Source organism: Pan paniscus, chromosome 16 (assembly GCF_029289425.2).
Source record: "Pan paniscus chromosome 16, NHGRI_mPanPan1-v2.0_pri, whole genome shotgun sequence".
Lineage (NCBI taxonomy): Eukaryota > Metazoa > Chordata > Mammalia > Primates > Hominidae > Pan > Pan paniscus.
The window spans coordinates 39,453,294-39,479,831 of record NC_073265.2 but is presented as its reverse complement, the minus strand read 5'-3'; the positions used below and the strand labels follow the sequence as shown (position 1 = coordinate 39,479,831).

Genomic DNA, 26,538 nt, shown 5'->3' with positions numbered 1-26,538 from the left:
GTCCTCCAGTACATTTAAATGTTTCCTTTCTAGGTTTGGAACTTGTGCATTTTCCCCTTTTTTTCCTAGACCCGGTAGTCAAATAAAAGCTATGCTCACAAGTGGTTTGCCCATAATTAGTTCAGAGGCCAAACACATAATTTTATTTCCATTTCAGATGGTACTTTGATAGGTTGTGACTCTGAAATGGGTTATGTAAAGAGTATTAAAGACAAACAAAGCTGGACATTAGTTAGAACTTTAAGGATAGATGTTAAACAGTAATATACTATCACAATAGGGAAAAGGGTCCCATGTGAACTGAACTCAACTTGGATTTGTGCAAAGGTGACTAGGCATTTCACAGGGTGAATGGGAGAATAGGGAGAAGGCCAGCCTAGACTTAGAAGAGTCAGGAATGTGGAAAATTACAAAAAGCGGAAAGTGGTTGATGTGAAACCCCTCTGGGTTTGCTAACTGGTGCTTTTTGAAGTAAGACTCTTACCCTCCCACAGAGACTGGGAGTCAGGGCCCTGTGTTCAGGGGTTCGCTGGAACAAACAGTTAATTCTTTCGGCAGCTTTGAGTTGTCTTAAGCAGGCACTTTAAGGTGAGCTAGGATCATCTTAGGGATGTGGCCTTGAGCTGTGAGAAACTGTGTTAGTGTTTGTTCAAGTCTTTATAGGCAAAGGTTGAGGCCTAGTCGAGAAGGGGGCTCAGAGGAGCTTAGCTAGAGTTTGGTCGAGAAAAGAATCTTTGTTAAGAGTTTAAAGCTTTTTTTTTTTTTTTTTTTTTTTTTTTTTTGAGACTAGTGCTTTCTCTCTTTCCCAGGCTGGAGTGCAGAGGCACAATCATGGCTTACTGCAGCCTCGACTTCCTGGGCTTGAGCAATCCTCCTGCTTCAGCCTCCCAAGTAGCTATTTATTTTTGAGATGGGGTCTCATTCTGTGAGTGCAGTGGTGTGAACACAGCTCACTGCAGCCTCAGCCTCTGAGGCTCAAGCTGTCTTTCCACCTCAGTCCCCCGAGTAGCTGGGACTACGGGTGCACACCACTATGCCTGGCTAATTTTTCTAACTTTTTATAGAGACAGGGTCTCCCTGTGTTGCCCAGGCTGGTCTGGAACTCCTGGGCTCAGGTGATCCTCCTGCCTTGGCCTCCCAAAGTGTTGGGATTACAGGCGTGAGCCACCATGACTGGCCTGGCTAATTTTTAAAATTTTTTTGTAGAGACAGGGTCTCCCTATGTTGCCTAGGCTGATTGTGAACTCCTGTGCTCAAGAGTGCCTCCTGTCTTGGCTTCCCAAAATGCTGTGATTATAGGTGTGAGCCACTGCACCTGGCCAAAAGCTGAAAACTAGCCGCTTGTTCTCTACTAGTGATCCCTGAGCTTTGCTGCATACTGGAATCACTTGGAGGTCCTGAAAAAAATACTGATGCTTGGTTCTCACTCCCAGAATCCTTGATCTAATTGGTATGGCATGGGCCTGGGCTTTGGGATTTTTGACGGCTCCCCAGATGATTCTAATGTGCAGGGACATCTGGGAACCACTGCTTTAGATTGACATGCTACTCAAAGCAGTGTGTGTGCCCCAAGCACTCACTGCACTCCAAGCACTCAAAGCACTGGTGTCCCCAAGTGATTCTCATGCACAGTAAAGCTTGTGCACTGCTCTAAGCCAGTGATTGTCAAACTGAGTCCACATCAGTAACACCAGGAGGGCTTTGGCTTGTCAAAACACAGCTGTCTGGGCCTACCCTCTGTGTTTCTGATTCAGTAGGTCTAGAATTTTTCAGGGTCCAAGAATTTGTTGGTCCAGCAAGTTCCCACGTGCTGCTGATGCTGCTGGCTCAGGGACCACACTCAGAACTACTGGTCTATGACGGTACTCTCTTCCTGCAAGTACTAGGTGAGAGCTTAGTGATGCCAATTAGCTGTGTGACTTTAGTCATGTCACTTAACCTCAGGCCTCAGTTTTTTTCATTTATCAAGTAAAGAGGTTTGACTAGCTACTCTCTAGGATTGCTTTTCGTTTGCTATAGCAAATCACAATATATGTGTATGTATCTAGCAAGCAGATATAATCTCTAATTGATGTAAATTTCCAAGAGCAATTGCAGGCTTGTGATGACAAGGTGCTTCTTGATGCTGGGCCTTTCCTGGGGACTGCACTTTGAGCCACTTGAGCTAAGAGCTGAGCCTCAGTTAGTAAGGGATGACCTGGCTCTGAGGAACTGAGTTACCCACTAAGTAAGTGCACATGTTGTATAACTCAGGATGTCAGTGATTCCCCAAATGTGGCCCCCGTCCCACAGCATTAGCCTCACCTGGGCATTTGTTAGAAATGCAAACTCCAATTCTAGTTTGGGGGGATGGGACTCAGCACTCTTGTGCTGAGAACATTTCTTGGTGCGTAGCAGGCACCCGCTAAGTGCTTGTAGGGTGGATGTATGAATGAACGACACATTTAGCAAATTATCTCTTAGGTTGAGTGACTGCAGTCAGGTAAACCTATCTTTTTTTTTTTTTTTGGAGATGCGATCTCACCATGTTGCCCAGGCTGGACTCAAACTCCTGGGCTCAAGTGATCCTCCTGCCTCAGTCTCCCGAGTAGCTGGGATTATAGGCACACCCCACCATGCCTGCCTAACTTTACCCATTTTAATACTGATTCTCATTAGCATCCATTTCAGTGGCTGACATTTCCTACTTTTATCCCCAAATTATTTTGGTGCCTATAGCATCCCATCTATGCACTGATTACAGGTTTCCAAACAATACATTTGAAATCAAAGCCCTGTTGGATAATTTACATGGATATCAGCTTATTTTTTTAAATTCACTTATATTTTCAAATGAGAATGACTTGTGCAGATATTTCTTGGGCACTATTTCTTACCCTTTTCAAAGAGAAAAATCAGTCTTTAAGGTATTATCTCTCACAGGTGATGGCTTAAAATTGTTTACATACATGCAAACCTAGGGGCTGAGGACATTGTGGGGGTGTCTCTATTTATCTCAATGGAGCTGTGTTACCTGGCCAGATTCAGGGAGGTATGGGGAAGTGGGAGACTGAGGAAACCATCAGGCTGGGAGGCAGAGCTGGGCAGGGTGTGGATGTGAGGACTTGGGTCTCTGAGTTTCTGACTGGAAGGTCTAAAACATGGGTCAAATGAGATCAGGGCAAGCAGGCTCTGGTTAATATAACACGAATATTCTGGCCAACAGTGTAAATGCTGACCTCTTACCCAAAAAGATACCCCTTGTGACACAGAATGCAGCCACTGCTCTAACATGACCCCTGCTGACAACCTGCTTCTCCTTTGACAAGATTCCAGGTAACACAATTGCACAATGTGATACTCAAAGGCTGTCCTATCTCCCACTACTTAGGTTCACATTCTCCTGTAACTCAAAGGCAGAGAGAATTTTGCAAAAATTCCCAAGTGCTGACCCACAAACAATAATCATTCTAATTACTGGCAAAATTCACAAAGGTGCAGCCTATCTAGAGTTTTCTTTAGACCCTCCTCAAGTCCTCAGTGTATATTAAGCACTCAGGAAATGTTTATTGTTAGGTATAATGAGTGGGGGCAAGGATTTTGGTCATGATTCTTCTTAAAGTCACCCAAAAGAGTGGAGAGAGTTAAAAAAAATATTTCTAGTACTCTGTTGGGGCTGGGGGTGGCAACACCTCTCATCATATATCATTGAGAAGTCCTAGAAATGTTTGCCTGGGGCTTTATGGGGACTAAACTGGGGGAGAATTAGCACGCATTACCAGCTCCTGGTCATCTGAAGATGTCCTCTAGGGAAGGAAACTCCATGACAGAAACTTCTAGAGAGGCTGTGGTAAACTTGGGCCATGCTTTCTGGATGTGAACTCAATGACCATGATGCTCCCATGCCTAGGACAAGCTCTAGGTAAGGTACATGTCATCTTGAATGCTTTTACCCATGACCTGCTCCTGGAATTCTGTTGCAGCTCATACATGCAGAGGTAAAGCAATTAAACCCAGGAAGGGAGGCAGCTGGGTCTAAGGAGAAAGGGCTTATGTGAAAGAGCTCCTCAGAATTTCCCAAAGCCTCCCGTGCCACCCTAAAGCTCCTCCGGTCTTTGAAAAGGGTCCGTGGGCAGGAGACTGGCTTTGGAGTGAAACCAGTTGCCATCTGAGGAGTAGGGGCACATGTAAGTGGGACTCGGGTGCTAACTGGACAGCTGGGACTTATCTGGCCCAGACACACATTTTGTTTGGGATGCATAGAAGTTTAAAAAATTTTGAGACTTCAGATTTCAAAAATTGGGAGATTCACATATATATCTGGATTTGTTTTCTTTTTAAAAAGCCAGTCAAACTTAGTAGTTGTGAGAGAGTGTGTGTGTGTGTGTGTGTGGGGGGGGGGTTGTAGATCAACTTTAGTGACACTAATGTTAATAAGTTCTGATGGATTTCTGTTTTCTGAATAATTAAAAAATTCCAGCAATACTTGACCTGTATTTAGCTGACTGAAGCTTAGTGGCCGTCCCCAAGTTTACCACATTCATTTGTGACCTGCTTTTCTCATCCACATTACCTATGTGAATTCTGAAGACACTTGAGTTTGCAACCCCTAAAGTAGCTAAAATGTATTGAACACCTTTTGTTTGTTTGTTTGTTTGTTTTTTAAGACGGCATCTCACTCTGTCACCCAGGCTAGAGTGCAGTGATGTGATCTTGGCTCACTGCAACCTCTGCCGCCCGGGTTCAAGCGATTGTCCTGCCTCGGCCTCCCGAGTAGCTGGGATTACAGGCGCCTGCCACTGCGCCTGGCTAATTTTGTATTTTTTTAGTAGAGATGGGGTTTCACCATCTTGGCTAGGCTGGTCTTGAACTCCTGACCTCGTGACCCACCTGCCTTGGCCTCCCAAAGTGCTAGAATTATAGGCGTGAGCCACTGAGCCCAGCCTGAACACCTTTTGTGTACAGAACTCTGATGCCATAGAATTAGGCTCCTGTAAGGACTATAGATGGCATTATTACCTGTTGGATAATGCTACCTATACACAGTGGACAGGATGCCTCTGGGTAGGGAAAGTTGGCCTCCTCACATTGGAGTAGATTTCCATTGTGTTGGCCACTGCTGATCTAGCCTCCTCACCCTACCATCCCTCACCCCACCCCCCCCCGTTCCCAGCCATTTTTACCTAGAACGTCTTTACTCTTATGAATGGGACACCTATGAAAAGTTACCAGTGAGGACTTCAGGCTTTGGAGTAATTGACACAGGCTTTGTATTTAGAGTAAAGTGAGGAAAGAACACAGAGACAGTGCCATCTCACATGTTGGTGTTCATTTAATTTACTAAGTATTTTAAAAAATAATGCCTTCCCTCCAACAAGCTCAGTTTGCAAATACAAACAGTAGGTGCACACTGAAAAATAATAATCTCTAAATCTTTACTTGCAAAGACTCAACTGTTATTTTAAAAAGTCTCCCTTTACTGGTATGCATAATTTCCTACAAAACTGCACCTCACACTCTTCAATCAAATTAAAGTTGGATTATATCAAGTGGCTGTCCATTCAGTTTCTTTCTGGAAATGTTCAGTTATCCTCCTGGGAATATTCAGAGTTTCAGGGTTTTAGCACTTATGGCATTATAGATGTCCTCAGTCATAGGCACATACATTTTTGCTGTGTCGTCCAAGAAATACAAGGCATCTTTGATGACAGCAGGGTTAAAGCCCTCCTCCACCAGGGTCATTTTGCGGTGTTTAAAAGTTCCAGTGATCTCAATGGTGTCCTGAAAACATCAAATAATCCACATTTTGGTTGCATTTTGCAATAGATTAGGATGCAGAGCAAGGGGTAGGGGTGGGACATGGGGATCTAGCAAATCATTAGTATCCCTGGCTCATGTGAGAGCTGGGAAGTGAAAGTTAAAGTTTTCCATTTTAATTTATTTTTAAATGGACAGATATAATTGTGTGTTTTTCTCATGTACAATATGATGTGCTGAAGTACATATACGTCGTGGAATAGTTTAGCTAGTTAGCAAATGGATTACTTCAAATAGATATCATTTTTGTGGTAGGGGCAAGTAACATCCACTCTTTACATTTTCTAGCGAAGTGAAAGTTTTATATGATACCCATACATTCTGTTTGCAGGATCTCCATTAGGGAGCCCTTTGTGAGGTATTTTTTATTCCCTTAAAGCTTTAGGATCACCTGTGGGGAGGGAGGACCTGCCAAGGATGAGATACCTGTGCATAGATTTCTGAGCAGAGGGGTGGTGCCTATTTCTTGGTAAGGCTTCAGGTACCGCTAGGATATCCTGACTCATGGTGGGAGTAGAAGGAGGCATCATTTACAGACAACTCTGTTTTCTCAGTCTGCTTGTCTATTAGATTGAAGACTGATTTTTCCTTCAAGTATGTGTTAATCAAAATATCTGAGGATATTTCATTTTCATGCCTGTTTACCATCTGGTTGCAAAGCAAATGTTGGTGCCCTATGAACATCAACAGGAATAATCCTATACACACAATATCTGGAATCTTAAGACCTCCTTTGTCAAGTCTTTAGCTACAGAATCACAGAGCTCAAAGTCTAAAAGTGAGAGTATTAAACCAACCAAAGGGTTAATGTTGGAGGAAGAAAAAAAATCCTCCTAGCGGTGATAGTTAAGTCTTAGGCAATTCCAGCTGGCTAATGTCCAATTAAATTTCACACCATAGAAAGGTGTAGAACTTCTGTGGATTTCTGTATTCTTTAAAACTGGAAACAACAAACAGGGTCAGAGCATTTCTATTTGCGCTATCTGTCAGGACTCACCAAACAGACTTTGTGAGTTATGTGCTAAGACTCTTGCTGAACGAACTGGCCTGTCATTGTAAGGAGAAAGGGATTAGGATTGGATTTCTTCTAGCTGTTTTCTGATATATATTTTTTTAGACTGGGCCTTGCTCTGATGCCCAGGCTGGAGTACAGTGGTGCAATCATACCTCACTGCAGCCTTGATTTGCCAGGCTCAACTAATCCTCCTGCCTCAGCCTCCCACATAGATGAGACTACAAGTGCACATCACCATGCCTGGCTAATTTTTTTTTTTTTTTTTTTTTTTTTTTTTGGAGATGGAGTCTTACTCCATTGCTCAGGCTGGAGTGCAGTGGCGTGATCCCAGCTCACTGCAACCTCCTCCTCCTAGGTTCAAGCGATTCTCCTGTCCCAGCCTCCCGAGTAGCTGGGGCTACAGGCATGCACCACCACGCCCAGCTAATTTTGTCTATTTAGTAGAGACCTGGTTTCACCATGTTAGCCAGGCTGATCTCGAACCCCCGACCTCAGGTGATCCACCCACCTCCGTCTCCCAAAGTGTTAGGATTATAGGCATGAGCCACCACGTTCGGCCTTTTTTAAAAATTTTCATTTTTAATAGACATGAAGTCTCACTATGTTGCCTAGGCTGGTCTCAAACTCCTGAGCTCAAGCAATCTTCCCACCTCGGCCTCCCAAAGTGCTGGGATTACAGGCATGAGCCACCGCACCCAGCCTGATATTACCACTTCCTTATTGGTCTATGACACTTTTCTGAGCTTCCTGGAAAGTGCGGTGAAAACTTGGCAAATGTAGTCATCCTGGGAGAAGGCGAGTTGTTCCCTAAGAGGTAGGAATCTCCAAGAGGGCAGATCATTGAACTGGATAATAAGAGATCTCACCTGTATTCTTAGAAACCGGGGCCTTGCATAACTAGGTAGGTAATCAGCAATGTGCTGAAAGAGTTTCTTTCCATCAAATTCATGGTTTTCTTTCATTTTGATGGAGGCCATGCCAATGCGACCCTCATGATCTAGAAATAAAGTGAGAAAAAATTAGATGTGTTATGGCTATTTATGATGCTTTATTAGTTCAAAGAACTGTGGGCTCAGACAACATTTATAGCATGGGTTTCATTTGGATAGCTGGAATTTTTATTAAAAATACATGTCGAAGATACTGTAAAGTGATTGTACTAATACTAATAGCAATAGTAACAGTTGGTTGAATCTTTATTATATTCCAGGCCCTATATTAAGTGTGTTGTATTGATGATCTCAATCCTCACAACAACCTTCTGAAGAGATATAGAGATTATTTCCATTTTACAGATGAAGAAACTGAGGCTTACAGACATTAAGAGACTTATTCAAGGTCAGACAGCAAATACTAGGCAGGGTACGGAATTGAATTCAGGCAGCCTGGCTCCAGATCCCGTGCTTATAACCATCATCCTTCTTTCTAGCAGCCTATACAAACACATCTTAGTAGGGAGTAGGTTGGACTGGTGGCTACAAGAAGTTACTTTAGACTCCAGTGAAAGTCCTTGCTCCACCTCCATGCATGACTTACTGAGCTTGGGTTGTTCTTCAGGTTGCAACATCAGGTTTGTTGCACTTCTGGGCACAAATACCACCTTGGAGACCTACTTATCTAATCAAGGTTCTAATGGCTTTTCTTGTCTGCATTTTGGAGAGGATGTGGGACAGGAGGTGAAGGCAGGCACAGGGAGGAGCTGTTTTGTGCCCTCCCATTAAGGCCCATTAGTCCCAAGAGGATGTGCTCTCCACAGAGAGAACAGATCCTACATCAGGGAATTTAGCCCAGAGAAGTTTCCAACAATTACCACTGCCTTCTTGTGAGGACAGTGGTAATTAGGTATTAATGTATCTTCTACCTGATCCAGCAGACCCAGCGGGAGTCCAGTTCCACTTCCCTAAACTACTCAGCTGTAATCAGAGAGGAGACAGGAGCCTCCCTTGGTTACCTGGGCCCCAGCTTTCAAAATCTCTCCTATGGTGATTGTGTGTTTACCTATAGCTCTAAAGAAGGCAAACAGCAAAAGGAAAAAAAGATGCCCCCTCATTTGGTTTGCTTCTTGTCTGAGGGAGAGAGGCAGTGGCACCAGATCCTCTTAGTTTAGGGTCCCTAGCAGCTGTCTTAGAAATCTCAAGTGTCTCCAATAAGCTCCTTTTAGAATTAAGGCTCATGCAACAGAAATCCTCCGCATTCACCGTCTCCTTGCTTCTTGCTCTGGTAGTAGCGACGCTGGACCTACGGGCAAATGGGCCTGTCAGGTCTCAGGCCTCTGCCCCAACTCTCGGAGGGTGGTTTGGGACTAGTTCAGCTTCGGGGGGAATGGTTCCAGCCTATAGGAGCTCTGGGCTAATTGTAAAGGTCAATTTTGGCCAAGGGTTCTCTAGAGCTGCACTGTCTAATATGACACCCACTGGTTATTTGTGGCTATTAAAACTAAAATCAATTATAATTAAATATTATGAAAAATTCAGTTCCTTAGTTGCACTAGCCACATTTCAAGTGTTCCATAGTGACATGGTGGCTATTGGCTATCATACTGGACAGTGCAGATATGGAACATTTCCATCACTGCAGAAAGTTCTACAGAGTAGTTGGGCAGTTCAGGTGTGACACCTAGAAAAAGTGAACTCCACTCCAGGCCCAAACCTGGAAATTCTCTCCTGTTCCAAAGCCGAGATGTGTGACTGCCTTGTGCAGAATCACCCATAGTGGAATGATGCCTTTCTTCAGACAGTACTGCTGCATTTCTAGTCTGGAATGGGACTGGCCTCTGTGGATGGGGGCAGACAGCAGCAGTTGTGGCACTGGGAATCACAGAATCTGAAAGTTGGGAGGGACTTTAGAATTTATCTCTAATCTTTCACTGCTGCAAGAGTTCTCCCAGGATCCCAGGTGGACATCCAGCCTCTCTTTACATGCCCTAGTTGGTGGGGGCATTTCCTATCCTGGGAGACAAGCCCATTCTATTGATGGTTCCTTTGGTTACAGGGGAGTTCTCAGGCTAAAACTGGCTCCCTGGTCATTTTAATCCATTGGTTTTAGTTCTGATCACTGGAGCAGCACAGAACACACCTGCTCCTCATCCTATCTGACTGTCTGCCAACACTGTAAGACTGTCAATCTCCTTCCATTTGTTCTGTTTCAGTGGCTCCCAGAACTCACTGATCATTAGATTCACTTGGGAATTAAAAAAAAGACATGCAGATTCTGAGTCCCATACTCCAGAGCTTCTGGTCCATTAGATCCAGGCTTTAAAAAATTTCCCAGATGGTTCTGATGATTGGCCAAATTTTTGGAACCACTGGGCTTTAGTGCTTCTCAGACTTCAGTGTGTGTGTTTTTTTTAAATTGTGATAAACACATAACATAAAATTTATCATTCCAACTCATTTTAAAGTGTACAATTTGCTAGGCACGGTGGCTCACGCCTGTAATCCCAGCACTTTGGGAGGCCAAGTTCGGGGTGTGGATCACCCGAGGTTAGGAGTTTGAGAGCAGCCTGACCAACATGGTGAAACCCCATCTTTACTAAAAATACAAAATTAGCCGGGCATGGTCGTGCATGCCTGTAATCCCAGCTACTCAGGAGGCTGAGGCAGGAGAATTGCCGCTTGAACATGGGAGGCAGAGGTTACAGTGAGCCGAGATCGCGCCATTGCACTCTAGCCTGGGCAACGAGAGCGAAACTCCGTCTCAAAAAAAAAAAAAAAAAAAAGTGTACAATTCAGTGGTATTTTACACACTTACAATGTTGTACTATCATTACCAGGATTTAGTTCTAGTGTATTTTCATCACCCCCTAAATCAGACTTCCAATGTTTTTAAGAATCTCTGGGGTGTTTGTGCCAGCACAGTTTCCTGGCCCCACCCCAGAGATTTTTGACTTGGTAGTTCGGGGTGGGCCTGAGAAATTACACTTGTAACAGACTCCTGGGTGATGCTGACACTGCTGATCTGGGGACCCACTTTGAGGAACACTAGGCTAGATCCTTCTGTTTCATCTTCTAGATTCTCTCACCTCACACATACTCTTTTGTATGATTCTTCTTTTTAAAATCAAGCATTTAGATGTTTACACAACATTTGAGGAAGGGTCTGCAAGAGCGTAGGGTGGCACAGTGGCTGACAACCACAACTTAGACCCTTGTGTCAACTCAGCATAAGGCCTGGGGAGTTCTCCAACGGGAGTATTCACACCCCCTTCCATTCTGTCCCCTCTCACATCAAGATGTGGCCATATTTCCCCTCGTGTCATTGTCCCAGAGTTGGGGAGGAACAAGCAAGAGATATTCTTGAATATTCTTTTTGTTTTTTTGAGATGGAGCCTCACTCTGTCACCCAGGCTGGAGTGCAGTGGTGAGATCTTGGCTCACTGCAGCCTCCATCTCCCGGGTTCAAGTGATTCTCCTGCCTCAGCCTCCCAAGTAGCTGGGATTACAGATGGGAGCCACCATCCCTGGCTAATGTTTGTATTTTTAGTAGAGACTAAGTTTTGCCATGTTGGCCAGGCTGGTCTCAAGCTCCTGACCTCAAGTGATCCATCCGCCTTGGCCTCCCAAAGTGCTGGGATTACAGGTGTGAGCCACCGTGTCCGGACTTAATTTTTTTTGTGTGTGTGTGAGACAGAGTCTTGCTCTGTTGCCCAGGCTGGAGTGCAATGGCACGATCTCGGCTCACTGCAACCTCCGACTCCCTGGTTCAAGCGATCCTCCTGCCTCAGCCTCCCGAGTAGCTGGGACTATAGGCACGTGCCACCACACCCAGCTAATTTTTGTATTTTTAGTAGAGATGGGGTTTCACCATATTGGCCAGTATACTCTCGATCTCCTGACCTCATGATCTGCCCGTCTCGGCCTCCCAAAGTGCTGGGATTACAGGAGTGAGCCACCATGCTCGGCCTTGAATATTCTTTAAAAAATAACAAGCACAAGGCCATGTAGAAGTGTCAGAGCTTGGGAAAAAGGGACTTTTAGATTTCTACTTTGAATATGGGTGGGAATCCCAAATATGAGTTGTGGGGGAATAATAATACCCCTAATGCCTTATATTTGGACAGTAATTTGGAGGCTGGAATCCTCTCTGATGTCTATTGTTAATGTGATTTATTGTCACAACAACCCTTATATATATATTTGATAAATATATGCTTAGCGTTGATGTAATTAAAATGAATTTGTTCTCTTGACAAGCTTAACTGCAGGGCTGGCATTATCCTTAATTTTAGTGATTTGCCTGCAGTCAAACAGCCAGCAGATGTTGAAGCCAGGATTCAAGGTCAGACACTGGCCCTCCTGACTCTGCTGGCAGAAGTGGATCTGCAGATGAAGCTGTGGTGACAACATTCTTGTGTGATGATTCTGAAACTTAGTGTGGTGAACTGGGCTTAGAAATCTTAAAAAGAAGAGGCTGTACAAAATCCACTTTTCCCCAGCTTTTTCTTCTAGCAACTGCACTGGCTCTTCTTTGTGCCTCCTAGTTCAGAGGCTAGGACATCATTTCCCAGCTCTTAAGCATGACACGACTTTTCTCGAGGTGTGCCAAATGTGGCATGGAGCTCCCATATTTGAGACTTTGTTTGCCTGAGAGCCCAAGAATGGCTGGGAGCTGAAATGAAGAGAAGGCCATGTTCAGATGCACTGAGTTGGCTTTTATAGTGGAACATAAGCCAGACATAAGCTCCTTACTCCCTGGCAGCTGAAAGAACTGTTTAACTCTGGATGGCAGGAGAAAGCAATGACAAACTTCGCCTTGAGGCTAAAATTATGTTCAGTTACTCTATGGGTTTAGGTACAGATCATATCTTGTATATACCTGGCACATGCACTCCATAAACATTTACTTCTTGGACAAAATCAACCAGTCCAACTGTATCAGCAACTTCAGTGGTGGCCACATTTTCCCCTTTCCACCTGGAAGAAAGGACAAAGTTAGCAGAGGTCACTGGTGGTTTCTGGCCCAGGTTGCAATGTCGGAGAGCTGGTGTTTCCTTTAGATTTCTGCATGATCCTGATCTCATGTTCCTCATCTTGGCCCCTCAAACTCCCCAACTTAGTCCTGGCCGGGGTATCTTGTTTGAGGCATAAAAGGGAAAAGTATAGACCTAGATAACAAAATATGGAATTTCAATGTTGCCACATGAAACACAATACACAGAATAATGTTCTAATGTTAAAATATAGCCCTAGCTAAGAAAGGCAGTGGAAATTAGAAAGAAATCTCAACGATTTTCTGCTGTTTAGGTCTCTCAATTTCTCATTTACTAACTCAGTTGCTATTTAATTCAGTTTCTGAAGTTCTTTCTAATAGAACTTCATATTTTATTTCAGGGTCTCATGGCAACAAGAAAGGAAAAAAAAATCATACTTTAGTTACAGGGAGATTCTAATGTTAAGGCCCAACCAGGTGCTATTTTTCACTTAATAAAGACTTAAATTTTGTTTTCATTAAAAATTCTTTTTTTTTTTTTTTTTGAGGCAGAGTCTCATTCTATCACTTAGGCTGGAGTGCAGTGGTGCAATCTCAGCTCACTGCAACTTTCGTCTCTCAGGTTCAAGTGATTCTCTTGCCTCAGCCTCCCAAGTAGCTGGGACTACAGGCACGTGCCACTATGTCCAGCAATTTTTGTACTTTTAGTAGAGACAGGATTTTACCCTGTTGGCCAGGCTGGTCTGGAACTCCTGACCTCAGGTGATCCACCCGCCTCGGCCTCCCAAACTGCTGGGATTACAGGCGTGAGCCACCACGCCTGGCCCATTAAAAATTCTTTAGCCCTCCCAGAAGTATCATCTTAATAACATGAAGATGGCATAAAGTGATATGGATCTTAAGACATGGAATAGTAGAGATGGAAGGACCCTGAGAATCATCATGACCCTCATCTCAAGGGCAAAAGGACTGAGGTCCAGAATGGTTATCTGTCTTGATACCACTGCTGCTCAGTGGGAGAGGTGAGCCTGGTTCTCCTCATTCCACCTGCTGTCTTTCTACTGCAGTTAGACAACTTCCATCCCTTCCTCATTCATTCATGCAAAAAATGACACCAGGCACCATGGTAGGTGCTGGGGGTGAACAGGCAGACACACGGCCTGCCCTCAGGGAGTTTACACAGGAAGGAAGCTGTGTCATGAGGCTGGAGGACTGTGCTATGGTTGGAAGTTAATTCCATGGTCTGTTAAAAGGACTTCCAAACTTCCTTGTGCTGACCTGGGAGTTCTGTGGGAAACCATCTGGTTGGGGATGAAAGGGGTTGGGGGAAGGGGCTCCGAACCCCTCACCTCCTCTTCAACTAGATCAGCTCCACATTAATTTGCATCTGATTTTATCTAAACACCTCCATGATTGGAAAAGTGAAAATCCTTGGCTGTCCTAAGAGTGATCAGTAATAATGCAGGAGAAACAAGAGGAGTTAAATGTACTTTTGTCTCCAGAAATCAGATACAGGTTTCCTGCCTTATTCTCATCTGGTGTTGCTCAGCCAAGTTAACCGTGCACTGCAGAGTGATACTTCATGCACTTCATTCCTCATTCTCTGGGAACACAGGAGTTTGACCTGATGTGCCAAAGATAGAGAAGGAAATGCACCATAACCAAAGTGGAATGCGATTCCACTAGGAGTAAGCCAAACTGTGCATGTGTTTGTTTTTGGCTCAATGATTCAGAAAAACCAACCGGAATGTATCTCCAACTCTGTCGTGGAAATAGATGAAATTTTCATGGTCAACCATTAAGAGATCTCCACTGTTGAAATAGAGGTCTCCTTTCTTAAAGACATCTCTCAGTTTTTTCTTCTCTGTCTGAGCCTTTGCTCCAGCATAGCCATTAAATGGTGTAAGTTGTGTGATTTTGCAAACCAGAAGTCCAACTTCACCTAAGACAGAAGAAAGTAAACTTATTTTATGTGCTAGAGGTCAAATTTATACATCAACCTTCTCTTAAAACTAATGCCATACAACCTGCTGGCAACAAGCTGGCTGTAGGAAGTATCATTTTCCATGCATGTATACCTGTGAATTATATGTACATATATATTACAGACACACATACATACACCACACACACATATACTGTACATTATTGTATATGGCCTAATTATTTTACTTTTATTTTTATTTTTTTGAGATGGAATCTTGCCCTGTTGCCCAGGCTGGAGTACAGTGGTGCAGTCTCGGCTCACTGCAACCTCTGCCTCCCATGGTCAAGGGATTCTCCTGCCTCAGCCTCCCAAGTAGCTGGGGTTACAGGTGTGTGCCATCGTGCCCAGCTAATTTTTGTATTTTCAGTAGGGACAGGATTTTGCCATGTTGGCCAGGCTGGTCTCGAACTCCTTATCTCAAATGATCAGCCTTCCTCAACCTCCCAAAGTGTTGGGATTACAGGCGTGAGCCACCACACCTGGCCTGTAATTCTTTTACTGCTAATTTTTTACTGAATAATGATTTATGCACACTTACACAAACGCACAGTTGTTAAAGCTTAAAGGTAAAGGCCACCTAAAACTATAGTTTTGCAACCACAATTACATATCCCTTCCCACAAAACATTACCTCATAAGCAAGAAGTTGTTAAGCTAGGTTTAAAACTAGAATTATGTTACATGCAGCGGTAAATTAGCACCTTTGGAATTCCTGTATATTGGAGGGTACTTAAATAAACCCCCCTTTTCCCCACTCTGATAAATTTTACCATGTGGCAATAATATGTTAGTCCTTAAAAGTCACTTGATCAAGATAAGAAGGGGCACAGGTTGATTGAACAAAAGTCCACTGTACCTTTGGGAACTCTGACGCAATATCCATTTTCATCACGGACAGGTTCATCTTTCTCCACATCATATTTAATCAGGTCATAAGTTATGATTTTCTAGCAAGATTAAAATAATTTTGAGTATAAATCTTTTACAATTTTTCCCTTTTTAATTGTGGTATAACACAAAGTATATCTTAGGCGTACAGGTTGATGAAATTTTGCATTTGCATATACCCTTAAAACTGCCACCCAGAGAGAGACAGAGAAAACTTTCATTTCACCTAGAAAGTTTCCTCCTGCCCTTTTCTGTGAAGTTAACTACTATTCTGACTTATACTGCTGTCAATTAATCTTAAATATCAAATAAATGAAATAAATGTATGCTTCTGTGTCTGCTTCTTTCACTAAATATGTCTATAATATTCATCCATCCATGTTGGTGTTTTTTATTGCCATGCAATTTTCCCTTGTATAAACATACCATGATTTATTTATCTATTTTCCTGTTAATGGGTATTTGGATTATTTCTAGTTTTGGCCTATTATAAATAAAGCTGTTATGAACATTCTTGTGTCTTTTGGTGGATGTATCACAAATGGGTTTTTAAAATCTTGTATAACCTTATATTAATATGACACTATTAGATTTTTCATGTTTCTAAGGAAATGTTATCTAATATATTTTAGAATCGAAGCCATAATTATTTCATGCCCATGACTATAAAATTATTAAAACTCTATCATATTTAACATATAATTCAAAGCATAAGAATTTAATTATCAGCAATTCAGTAAGAGCAATAATAAATGTATTATTTTCCTTGTTGGAAGAAAAATGCAAACATGACAGTATTTGGATATAATTATTAGCCATGATTACTGTGTCTATTTCAAATTTATATTCAAGTCTATGTGATGAAGCAAACAATCATATGCTTTAGTATTAGCAGACAGCTAGTACTTGTTAAAAAAACAAGTGGTGTTTATGGTCAACAAATGTAGATCTTATTTGCAGGAATGTAAAAAATTTATAGGTAGTAATAAATGTTCTTTTCTACATCAATTGCATGGGATCATCCGGGTTTTAAAGTTTTTTTTTTAATGTTTTGCTTAAAGTAGAAAAACTGACAATAAAATACGGCAATCAATGGATGAGAAAGTAAAGAATGGGTAATATACAGCATTAGCTGACCCTCTGCAGCAGTTCCAGTGGGGTGTAGGAGATCGATTCTCAGTCTGCAGCAGCACCGCCCAGGAATCTGCTGTGATGATGGAAATATTCTCTGTCTGCATTGCTCAATACGGTAGTTACTAACCACACGTGGCTATTCAGCACTGGAAATGTGGCTAGTGTGACTGAAGAACTGGATTTAAACTTTTATTAATATAACTTAAATTTAAGTAGCCACATGTAGCTAGTGGCTACTGTTTGGACAGCGCAGGTCTAGAGGACTGTGGAGGGACCTGTGTAGCATAGGTGGAGCTGTCGTTGTCAGAGAGGGTCCTTGAACTTGGGAACACCTTGAGATTAGGCCAGAATATAAGAAATAGAGTGATTATCATCATTACGGCTAACAATTATTCAAGGCTATTAAATGACAGGCATTGGGCTATAGCCTCTAAGGGCCTTTTCGTAAGTTATTTAATCCTTTCTTTTTTTTTGAGACAGAGTTTCGCTCTGTTGCCCAGGCTGGAGTGCAGTGGCGCGATCTCGACTCACTGCAAGCTCCGCCTCCCGGGTTCACGCCATTCTCCTGCCTCAGCCTCCCGAGTAGCTGGGATTACAGGCTCCCGCCACCATGCCCGGCTAATTTTTTTTTATTTTTAGTAGAGACGGGGTTTCACCGTGTTAGCCAGGATGGTCTCGATCTCCTGATCTCATGATCCACCCGCCTCGGCCTCCCAAAGTGCTGGGATTACAGGCCTGAGCCGCCGCGCCTGGCTATTTAATCCTTTCAACAATCCTTTTCCCTTATCGAGTGTGGGCTAGGCACTGGGTTCAATATTTTCTCTTGTTATCTCTGTTTTACAGATGATGAAATTGAGGCCTGAGGAACATATGTGACCTGCCCAAGGTCACTCAGCTAGCATATGGTGGAACTGAGATTTGCTCTCCACAGCCAGGGCTCTTACGCACATGAACTACTGTCCTCTGTATTCTGCTGGTCTGTCCCTGGGGACACAGGTTGCGTGGGAGTTCCAGTGCGGCTGTTTCATGGCCAGAAAGGATGAGCTGCCCAGAGGCACAATGACCACAGTGACTTCTCAAGCCAAAGGAGGCTCAGCATTTGCTGAACATTTCTGGATATTTGTAGAATAGTTGGTTATCTGGAAGACTGACTGCTTGAGTACAAAAAAGACAACAGAGACCCACGAGCAATAAAATGACTGACAGGGAAGAGACGGCTATGTGAGCTGGCTTACAAATATCTTTCTGGTGGAATTATTAGGTGGACATAAATGTTCACCAGATCCTAGCACTGAGATGCCTGGGCTCCACCTCAGAACAACTGAATCCAAAGCCTAGCGGGTGGGGCCTTGCATCTGTGCATATAAAAAAACTCCCCAGGTGATGGTGCTGCACGACACAATTAAAGGGAAATAATATGTTTCACAGTGTACGATTAGCTTACGGAACTTGTAACCTTCAGGTGTTTTATCACATACAAGTATAAATGGCATCAGGAAGACTTCACCTAAGTTGCAGATGGCAAGGGCACAATGCATTGTTCTTAATAGAAGTTGAGATGCTTTTAATTGGAGGATCTGATTTTTTGAAGTCATCATCACAGAGAATGAGCAAAACTTCTCTTGGTGATAGGAATGGGCCATGGCTCTGATGCTGCCTGACTTCTGATAACATCATCATGACTTGGCTTTTAAGAAGTCTCTGTATTCTGAAAACTGGCTACGTATGCTCTCATTTTTCAATGTACTTACTTTCTGTAGGTAGTTTACTCTTCCAACAGCACCAACTTTTCTCGCATAATTCATAAATCCAATATTGCCTTCAGTGGCAGCATAGAACTCATAGATGCATATGTCCCCAAATCTCTTGACAAATTGTCTCCACACATCTCCTCGTAAGCCATTTCCCAGTGCCAGTCTCACTTTATGATCACGGTCATTTGGTTTCTGTGGTAGGGGGAGAAGAAGGAGACCAAACTGAAACATCTCTGGAGCCTATGCTTACATATTAATAATTGCCTTTATTTTGTATGTATTTAATTTATACTGACATTGCCTTTATTACATATTTATGTTGGTTATAAATGCCCCTTAGTGTCTGCCTTTTTCCTGCCACCCACACACATTGTTCCCTATTCCTCTAGCACAAGCAGTATGGTCTGACAGCTGGAACTATGATTTAACAACCAAAACATGTGAATTCTCCCATTTTGGTTTCTAAGGAGCCAGATGAGGCAATCTGACAGAACCAGGTGATGCCAACATTTAATCCATATCCAATCTAAAGTGAGAATAATGTGTATAATATGTTCATAGTTTTCTTGATGGGGCTGGTGAACACTGGTGAATTTTCAGAAAGGAAGAGCCACATGGGAAAGATCTGTCAGAGATGGGCACAATCTATTACCAGTGGGACCCTGAGCAGTGTCTAGGATTTTTATGACAATAAAGAAGAAAACAGGAAACACAGTCTAGTGAGCGACAGAAAGAGAGAGAGAGAAAGCCATTTTCCACAAAGCCATTAAAGAGCAACAGTTGGAGCCTGTGGGAACTGCAGGGAAGAGTCTTGACCATGCCCTGCCCCGTTTAACAGGTAGACCCCAGTGTTCATAAGATCAGGCAGAGCTGAACCGAGACAACAAAACTGTCCCAGTGGGATGGGGAGGGGAAGAGAAGGAGGAGGCCACCTCCCAGTTGCCTCAGGTGGCCTGGGAAGAATATGATTTGCTGTAAGTAAAGATCACAAAGGAAAGTCTGTTTTGGGTGTAAGGACTGAAAGGAGTCTCTCTGGTGTCAGCAAGAGAGGTGGGGCTATGACCAGGCTGCCTTCCATTCAACCACAGTCATTTAGGAGACCCCACAAATATGTCCATGCCAATGATGGTTTTATTTATTTTATTATTTTTAATTGTTAACAAAGACTAGTCAAGTACAGTAGTGAGAAGAGGGGAAAGAGTAGAACAAGAAGTTTGATCTATAACTGTGAACAATCAATTGAGGTAACTCACTACCTTCAGACCAGCCCGGTGATGGTTTTAATGATATCTTATGTTAATAATGTAATTTATGTCCTCCAGGAAATCACAGGTTGGTCGAAGAGAGAAATAAAATAAATAGGTATAACTTTACTTTGTAAATTCTGTTACTCTATGACCTTTATTCTATCAGGATACAAAATGAAATGGGGTAACAGTGCTAGGTCATTAGGGCTGTCCTCTCACATCAACTGTTAATTTCTTTGATAAAACGGCAATTGGTTAGAGCCTTTTCTACATTATTTCTTTCACTGTGAAATCACTGTGAAGTGGTTTTGGAATAAGAATTACTCTTTGAAAAGCACTATAAGGGTACGGGACTTTGGCATGGCAATTAAAAACCACACCAAGGCAAACTCTGAATTGGTTTCCATGCAGGAGGAGCTAAGGCGCCAGGGAAGCAGAAAATAAACATTTAATCTTTAAGTAGCTTGGCCAGAACATATGCAGCTTTTTGAGGAGTCCCACCCAGAGAGGTGGACTGATGCTGGTCACTGGTGAAAATGGGCCCCTTCAGCAGTCATTCTGAGGAGGAAATGTGTCAAGAGAGACCAGCCCACCCCCACCCCACCGCCAGTGGCTCTTACCCAGGGTGTCTGGGGGAACTGCCTGAGAAGCCTTTTGAACCTGCATGAGACCTAGACATTCAGACTGAGTAGGAATCTATTTTCTCTCTCTCTTTTTTTTTGGAGACAGGGTCTTGCTCCGTTGCCTAGGCTGGTGCAATTATGGCTTACTGCAGCCTTAACTCCCAGGCTCAAGCGATCCTCCTGCCTCAGCCTCACGAGTGGCTGGGACTACAGGTGCGTGCTACCATACCTGGCTAATTTATTTATTAATTTTGTAGAGATGAAGTTCTCACTATGTTGCCCAGGCTCATTTTGAACTCCTGGCCTCAAGCTATCCTCCTGCCTCGGCCCCCCAAAGTGCTGGAATTACAGGCATGAGCCACTGTGCCCAGCCAGAATCTATTCTCTTCTGGTCCCTAGGTCACTGACTCTACTCTGCTTTATAATTACCAAGCTCCCGTTAAGTCCAGAGATCATATGTCTGGTTTGCAGGGCAAGCCCTGGCTATACGTGTCCTGGAATGCTGGTTATCTTTCATTACCTTCACTCTCAAGTGTCCCTGTTTGGATAATGAATTGTAGGGTCACCCTGCCCACAAGGCACTATCCTCTTCCATAAGGACTGTCAGTATTCAGAGACCACCCCCTCCCACTGCCGCCCCAAGGATAAAACATCACACATATTTGAAGACTTGCTTTTGCTTAAAGAAGATCACCTGAACTGGGTGCTCACCTGCTCCCAGGCTTGCATGGAAGCTCCAAGGCAGCATTCCCACATGTAGACCCAAGGTCTTACTTACCCCACATGCAGCCCACCAGCAGCCCTTCTCCTACCCACTTCGTTTATTTCCTTGTCTATTGGATGGTGATTATCTATCTCCCTCATTAAATGGTAAACTCCTTTGAGGCCAAATGTACATGTATCTCTATGTCATCCCCAGTGCCTGGACCTGTGCTTTGCATAGAGCATAATCCTGGCAGTAAAATAGATAATCTCTACCAGGAAACCTCACTCCCTGTTCAATAATTAGTGGCCGGGTCAGGGCAGGGCTTAGGGTGCAGGAGGCCGCAGGCACCCTGGGTGTGTGGGAAGCTGACCAGCCTCACAGGTGCAGCTGTCACCTGCCAGTAGCAGGTAGCTGAGCTCATAATCACAACACCATGGGCTCAGTTTTCATCATCCAGCTGAAGAATCTTATTACATCAGCAAAAGGGATTAAGGCTGGAAATGTTTGTGGGCACAAATGGGAGATCCTGGAGGCTTCTAAGATGTCTGGTTCTCACCTAAGCTTTTGCTCACCAGTGGCTGAAAGAGTATGACTCAAGTTTTCCTTTCCCATAGGGCGAACAGTGTTTCTCCATCACCAAAGCTACTCCTCAGAGGAACTGATTTCTAGATCAAGGGTCACCAGCTTATTTTTTTTAAACAAGAAAAAAACCTTCTTCTTCACATTAGAGATAAGGTGAAACATGCAAACACACCTGGGGGACTGATGAGGAGCAAGAGGTCAAGATGTCCAGAGAGGAATGAAGGGTGCCAGGTAATTAACACAGGCAGAAAGCTTCTATTGAAGGCTTTTCTGTGGGTCAGGCAGTTGACCTGTTTCTAAAGAACCCAATGAAAGGTGATAGCTAATAAAAGTATTTGCCTCATATTACAATTGAGGAAATGGAGACTCAGGAAGCTTAAAATTATTTTCCCAGGATCACAAAGGTAGCAAAACGGTTGCTCCAAGATTCAAATCTGAATCAATGTGCCTTCAGAGAGCTCTTTTCCTTATTTTTTTTTAAAGCCCTGCACTTGAGAGGGCGTCCACTGTGCTGCCCCTCCTTACTCATGCCCACCAATAAATTCCACCCCCCACAAAAAAAAGAAAAAAGGAAAAAAAGCAACAAAGAGAGAGTGCCACACACATAGTGTAAGATAAGAAACAAATAGTCCTGAAAGACCCTTAAGTGAACAATGCTGTATTCACGCCATCTACCTGTTCCCACCCTTCACCCCCAGTTTACCACCCAGAGGCAGACAGTTAACTCTTGTAGCTGCTTCTTGCTATCTGCATATTTCTAAATTAAATGCTTATACTTCTTTCTCTTGTTTCGTCAATTTCAGATTTCCTATTGTGGTAGATGAGGATTCAGTTCTTTCCTATTCTCTCTCCCATTTTTCCAGTATCACAATTTTTGGTTAAACCAATATTCAGTGTTCACATTATTCTGCCCATAATACAACACTGAGGAGCCAAATAATACACTATGAACAAATTTTTATTTTTCCTGGAATTAATTGCCTTTCTTCCAATTTGCTTCATTTCCTTAGTTTCTATTGTAAGTTTCCCCTTATCCTCCAACAGCCTCTAAAATTTTCCTCATGGTGAAATCTATCTGCTCATGGAATTTCCTATTTTCCATTATGCTTCTTTGTCTCCTCTGCTCCAGTCTGGACTAGTTATTTTCTAAGCCTGGGGGGTCCCTTTGTCTCTCTTTCCTTGATCCTGTGTTTTCCTCTGCTTTTTTTTCATTCTGTTTGGATGGAATATTTTCTTTAGTAAATTCCCGAAGGGGAGTATGTACATGGTAAGTTTTTTTAATTTTATTTTTATTATTTTTTTGTGGAGACTTCGAATATCTGAATATTGTATATCTGAGTGATGATTTGGCTGGATATAGAATTCTAGATGGGCAATAATTTGTATCTAGAATTTTGAAAGCACCAGTCCTCTGTTTTTCAGCTTGCAGTGTTGCTACTGACAAACTTTCACTATCTTTTTTTGGTAGTCTTAAATTTCATCATGGCACAATTTCTTTTTCCTGCACTAATTTTATTGGCTACTCCATTAGCCCTTTCAGTCTGTCCAGCCCTCGGATGTTTTCCTGTACTATTTCTTTGATCATTTCCTCCTCTCCACTTTCTCTATTCTCTTTTCCTGATTTCCAATTAAATATATATGGGACCTCTTTGATCAGTCTCTAATTTTCCTATCTACTCTCCCTTTATGCCCATCAATTTATCTTTTTAACTTTCTGTAAGATTTCTCAGCTTTATCTTCCAACTTTTCTATGAATTAAAGATTTTTAAACATCATTTTAATTTTCAAGTCTGATTTTTTCTTTTAAAACAGTACACTATTCTTGTTTTATGGATACAATATCTTCTCCAGTCTCTCTGAGGATATTAATGATACATTAAAAACATTTCTCCCGGTTTTTTCTTTTTTTTTTTTTTTGAGACAGAGTCTCGCCTCTCGCCCTGTCACCCAGGCTGGAGTGCAATGGTGCAATCTCGGCTCGATGCAACCTCTGCCTCCCGGGTTCAAATGATTCTCCTGCCTCAGCCTCCCCAGTAGCTGGGATTACTGGCGCCCACCACCGTGCCCAGCTAATTTTTGTATTTTTAGTAGAGATGGGGTTTCACCATGTTGGCCAGGCTGGTCTTGAACTCCTGACCTTGTGATCCGCCCACCTCAGCCTTCCAAAGTGCTGGGATTACAGGCGTGAGCCACCATGCCTGGCCTCTTCCGTTTTTTGAGTTGATGCTTCTTTTCTTTTGATGATCCTTCCTGTAGGAGGCTTTCCTCAGGTGCTTGGTGATTCTTCATGTTTGTTCAGATTTAAGAGTAATGCAACAGAAAGATGATTAGGCAGTTCTGTGGGGGAAGGGTAGGGGGGCTACTGCTAGGTGGGCTGCACTGCTGGTTGACGAGGCAGTGAGCCCATGTCCAATGTCTTTTCCGGGAAAGTTTAGTTCTTCCTAAGAATTACACTCCTTCAATATCCTGCCTGCAAGCATAACCTGGCTACTGGAGTTCCAGTATCTGTGCAGGGGAAAGGAGCTGGTGGGGTGTCTCCCTGGTTAGTACGTAGATACTTTCTTAATCTCTGTTTTCAGTGCCTCGTCCCTGCTCTCCTCTGTTCTTGGGGTCCTTCAGTCAAAGCTTCTTTAGCTCTCCAGAGAAAAATCCTCCTGTCTCCCACACAGTGGAAGAGGGAAATAGCAGGTCCAGCTACTTCTTACACAGATTTTATTTATTTATTTTTATTTTTCCATAAGTTCTTGGGGGTACAGATAGTATTTGGTTACATGAGTAAGGTCTTCAGTGGTGATTTGTGAGATTTTGGGGCACCCATCACCTGAGCAGTATACACTGCACCATATTTGTAGTCTTTTATCCCTCGTCCCCCTCCCACTCTTCCCCCCAAGTCCCCAAAGTCTATTGTATCATTCTCATGCCTTTGTTTCCTTATAGTTTAGCTCCCACATATCAGTAAGAACATACGATGTCTGGTTTTCCATTCCTGAGTTACTTCACTTAGAATAATAGTCTCCAGTCTCATCCAGGTCACTGCAAATGCTGTTAATTTATTCCTTTTTATGGAATATATATATATTTTTTGGAATATATATATTTTTATGGATATATATTTTTATGGTATATATTTATGGATATATGTATTATATATATATTTATATTTTATATATCCATAAAATATATATATTTCGTGGATATATATATTTATGGAATATATATATTTTTATGGAATATATATATATATTCCATAAAAATTCATATGGAACCAAAAAAAGAGCCCGCATAGCCAAAGCAAGACTAAGCAAAAAGAACAAATCTGGAGGCATTACATTACCCCACTTCAAACTATACTATATATATATATATATATATATATATATACCACAGTTTCTTTATCCACTTGTTGATTGATGGGCATTTGGGTTGGTTCCACGATTTTGCAATTGTGAATTGTGCTGCTATAAAAATGCATGTAGAAGTATCTTTTTTGAATAATGACTTCTTTTCCTCTGGGTAGATATCCAGTAAGTGGGATTGCTGGATCAATGGTAGTTCTACTTTTAGTTATTTAAGGAATCTCCACGCTGTTTTCCATAGTGGCTGTACTAGTTTACATTCCCACCAGTAGTGTAGAAGTGTTCCCTGTTCACTGCATCCATGCCAACATCTGGTGTTTTTGATTTTTTTGATTATGGCCATTCTTGAAGGAGTAAGGTGGTATCGCATTGTAGTTTTGATTTGCATTTCCCTGATCATTAGTGATGTTGAGCATTTTTTCATGTTTATTGGCCATTTGTATATCTTCTTTTGAGAATTGTCTATTCATGTCCTTAGCCCACTTTTTGATGGGATTGTTTGTTTTTCTCTTACTGATTTGAGTTTGTTGTAGATTCTGGATATTATTCCTTTGTCAGGTGTATAGATTGTGAAGATTTTCTCCCACTCCGTGGGTTGTCTGTTTACTCTGCTGACTGTTCCTTTTGCTGTGCAAACGTTCTTTAGTTTAATTAGGTCCTAGCTATTTATCTTTGTTTTTATTGCATTTGCTTTCGGGGTTCTTGGTCATGAAATCCTTGCCTAAGTCAATGTCTAGAAGGGTTTTTCCAATGTTATGTTCTAGAATTTTTATAGTTTCACGTGTCAGGTTTAAGTTCTTAATCCATCTTGAGTTGAGTTTTGTATAAGGTGAGAGATAAGAATCCAGTTTTATTCTACACATGGCTTGGCAATTATCTGAACACCATTTGTTGAATAGGGTGTACTTTGCCCCCTTTATGATTTTGTTTACTTTGTCGAAGGTCAGTTGACTGTAAGTATTTAGCTTTATTTCTGGGTTCTCTATTCTGTGGCAATGGTCTACATGCCTGTTTTTATACCAGTACCATGCTGTTTTGGTGACTATGGCCTTATAGTATAGTTTGAAGTGGGGTAATGTAATGCCTCCAGATTTGTTCTTTTTGCTTAGTCTTGCTTTGGCTATGCGGGCTCTTTTTTTGGTTCCATATGAATTTTAGAATTTTTTTTTTCTAATTTTGTGAAGGATGGTGGTGGTATTTTGATGGGATTGCATTGAATTTGTAGATTGCTTTTGGCAGTATGGTCATTTTCACAATATTGATTCTACCCAGCCATGAGCATGGGATATGTTTCCATTTGTTGTTTAGTTTATGATTACTTTCAGCAGCATTTTGTAGTTTTATGTAGAGGCCTTTTGACTCCTTGGTTAGATATATTCTTAGGTATTTTATTTTTTTTGCAGCTATTGTAAAAGGGGTTGAGTTCTGGATTTGAGTCTTTGCTTGGTCGCTGTTGGTGTATAGAAGAGCTACTGATTTGTGTACATTAATCTTGTATCTGGAAACTATGCTGAATTCTTTT

General features: G+C 42.4%; 1 protein-coding gene across 2 annotated transcripts in view; it reads right to left on the bottom strand.

The window, feature by feature from the left end:
* Positions 1 to 5,293: 5,293 nt before the first annotated feature.
* The window catches only part of SLC27A2 (solute carrier family 27 member 2), a 52,212-nt gene continuing 30,967 nt past the window's right edge, over positions 5,294 to 26,538 (bottom strand). For both annotated transcript variants that reach the window (XM_003831503.5, XM_003831504.5), the window contains 6 exons: positions 18,500 to 18,694; positions 15,583 to 15,673; positions 14,483 to 14,681; positions 12,626 to 12,723; positions 7,678 to 7,808; positions 5,294 to 5,760 (listed from right to left, as the gene is read on the bottom strand). In XM_003831503.5, coding sequence (XP_003831551.1) covers positions 5,584 to 5,760; positions 7,678 to 7,808; positions 12,626 to 12,723; positions 14,483 to 14,681; positions 15,583 to 15,673; positions 18,500 to 18,694 — 891 coding nt within the window. In that variant the 3' untranslated portion in view covers positions 5,294 to 5,583. The remainder of the gene's footprint in view (positions 5,761 to 7,677; positions 7,809 to 12,625; positions 12,724 to 14,482; positions 14,682 to 15,582; positions 15,674 to 18,499; positions 18,695 to 26,538) is intronic.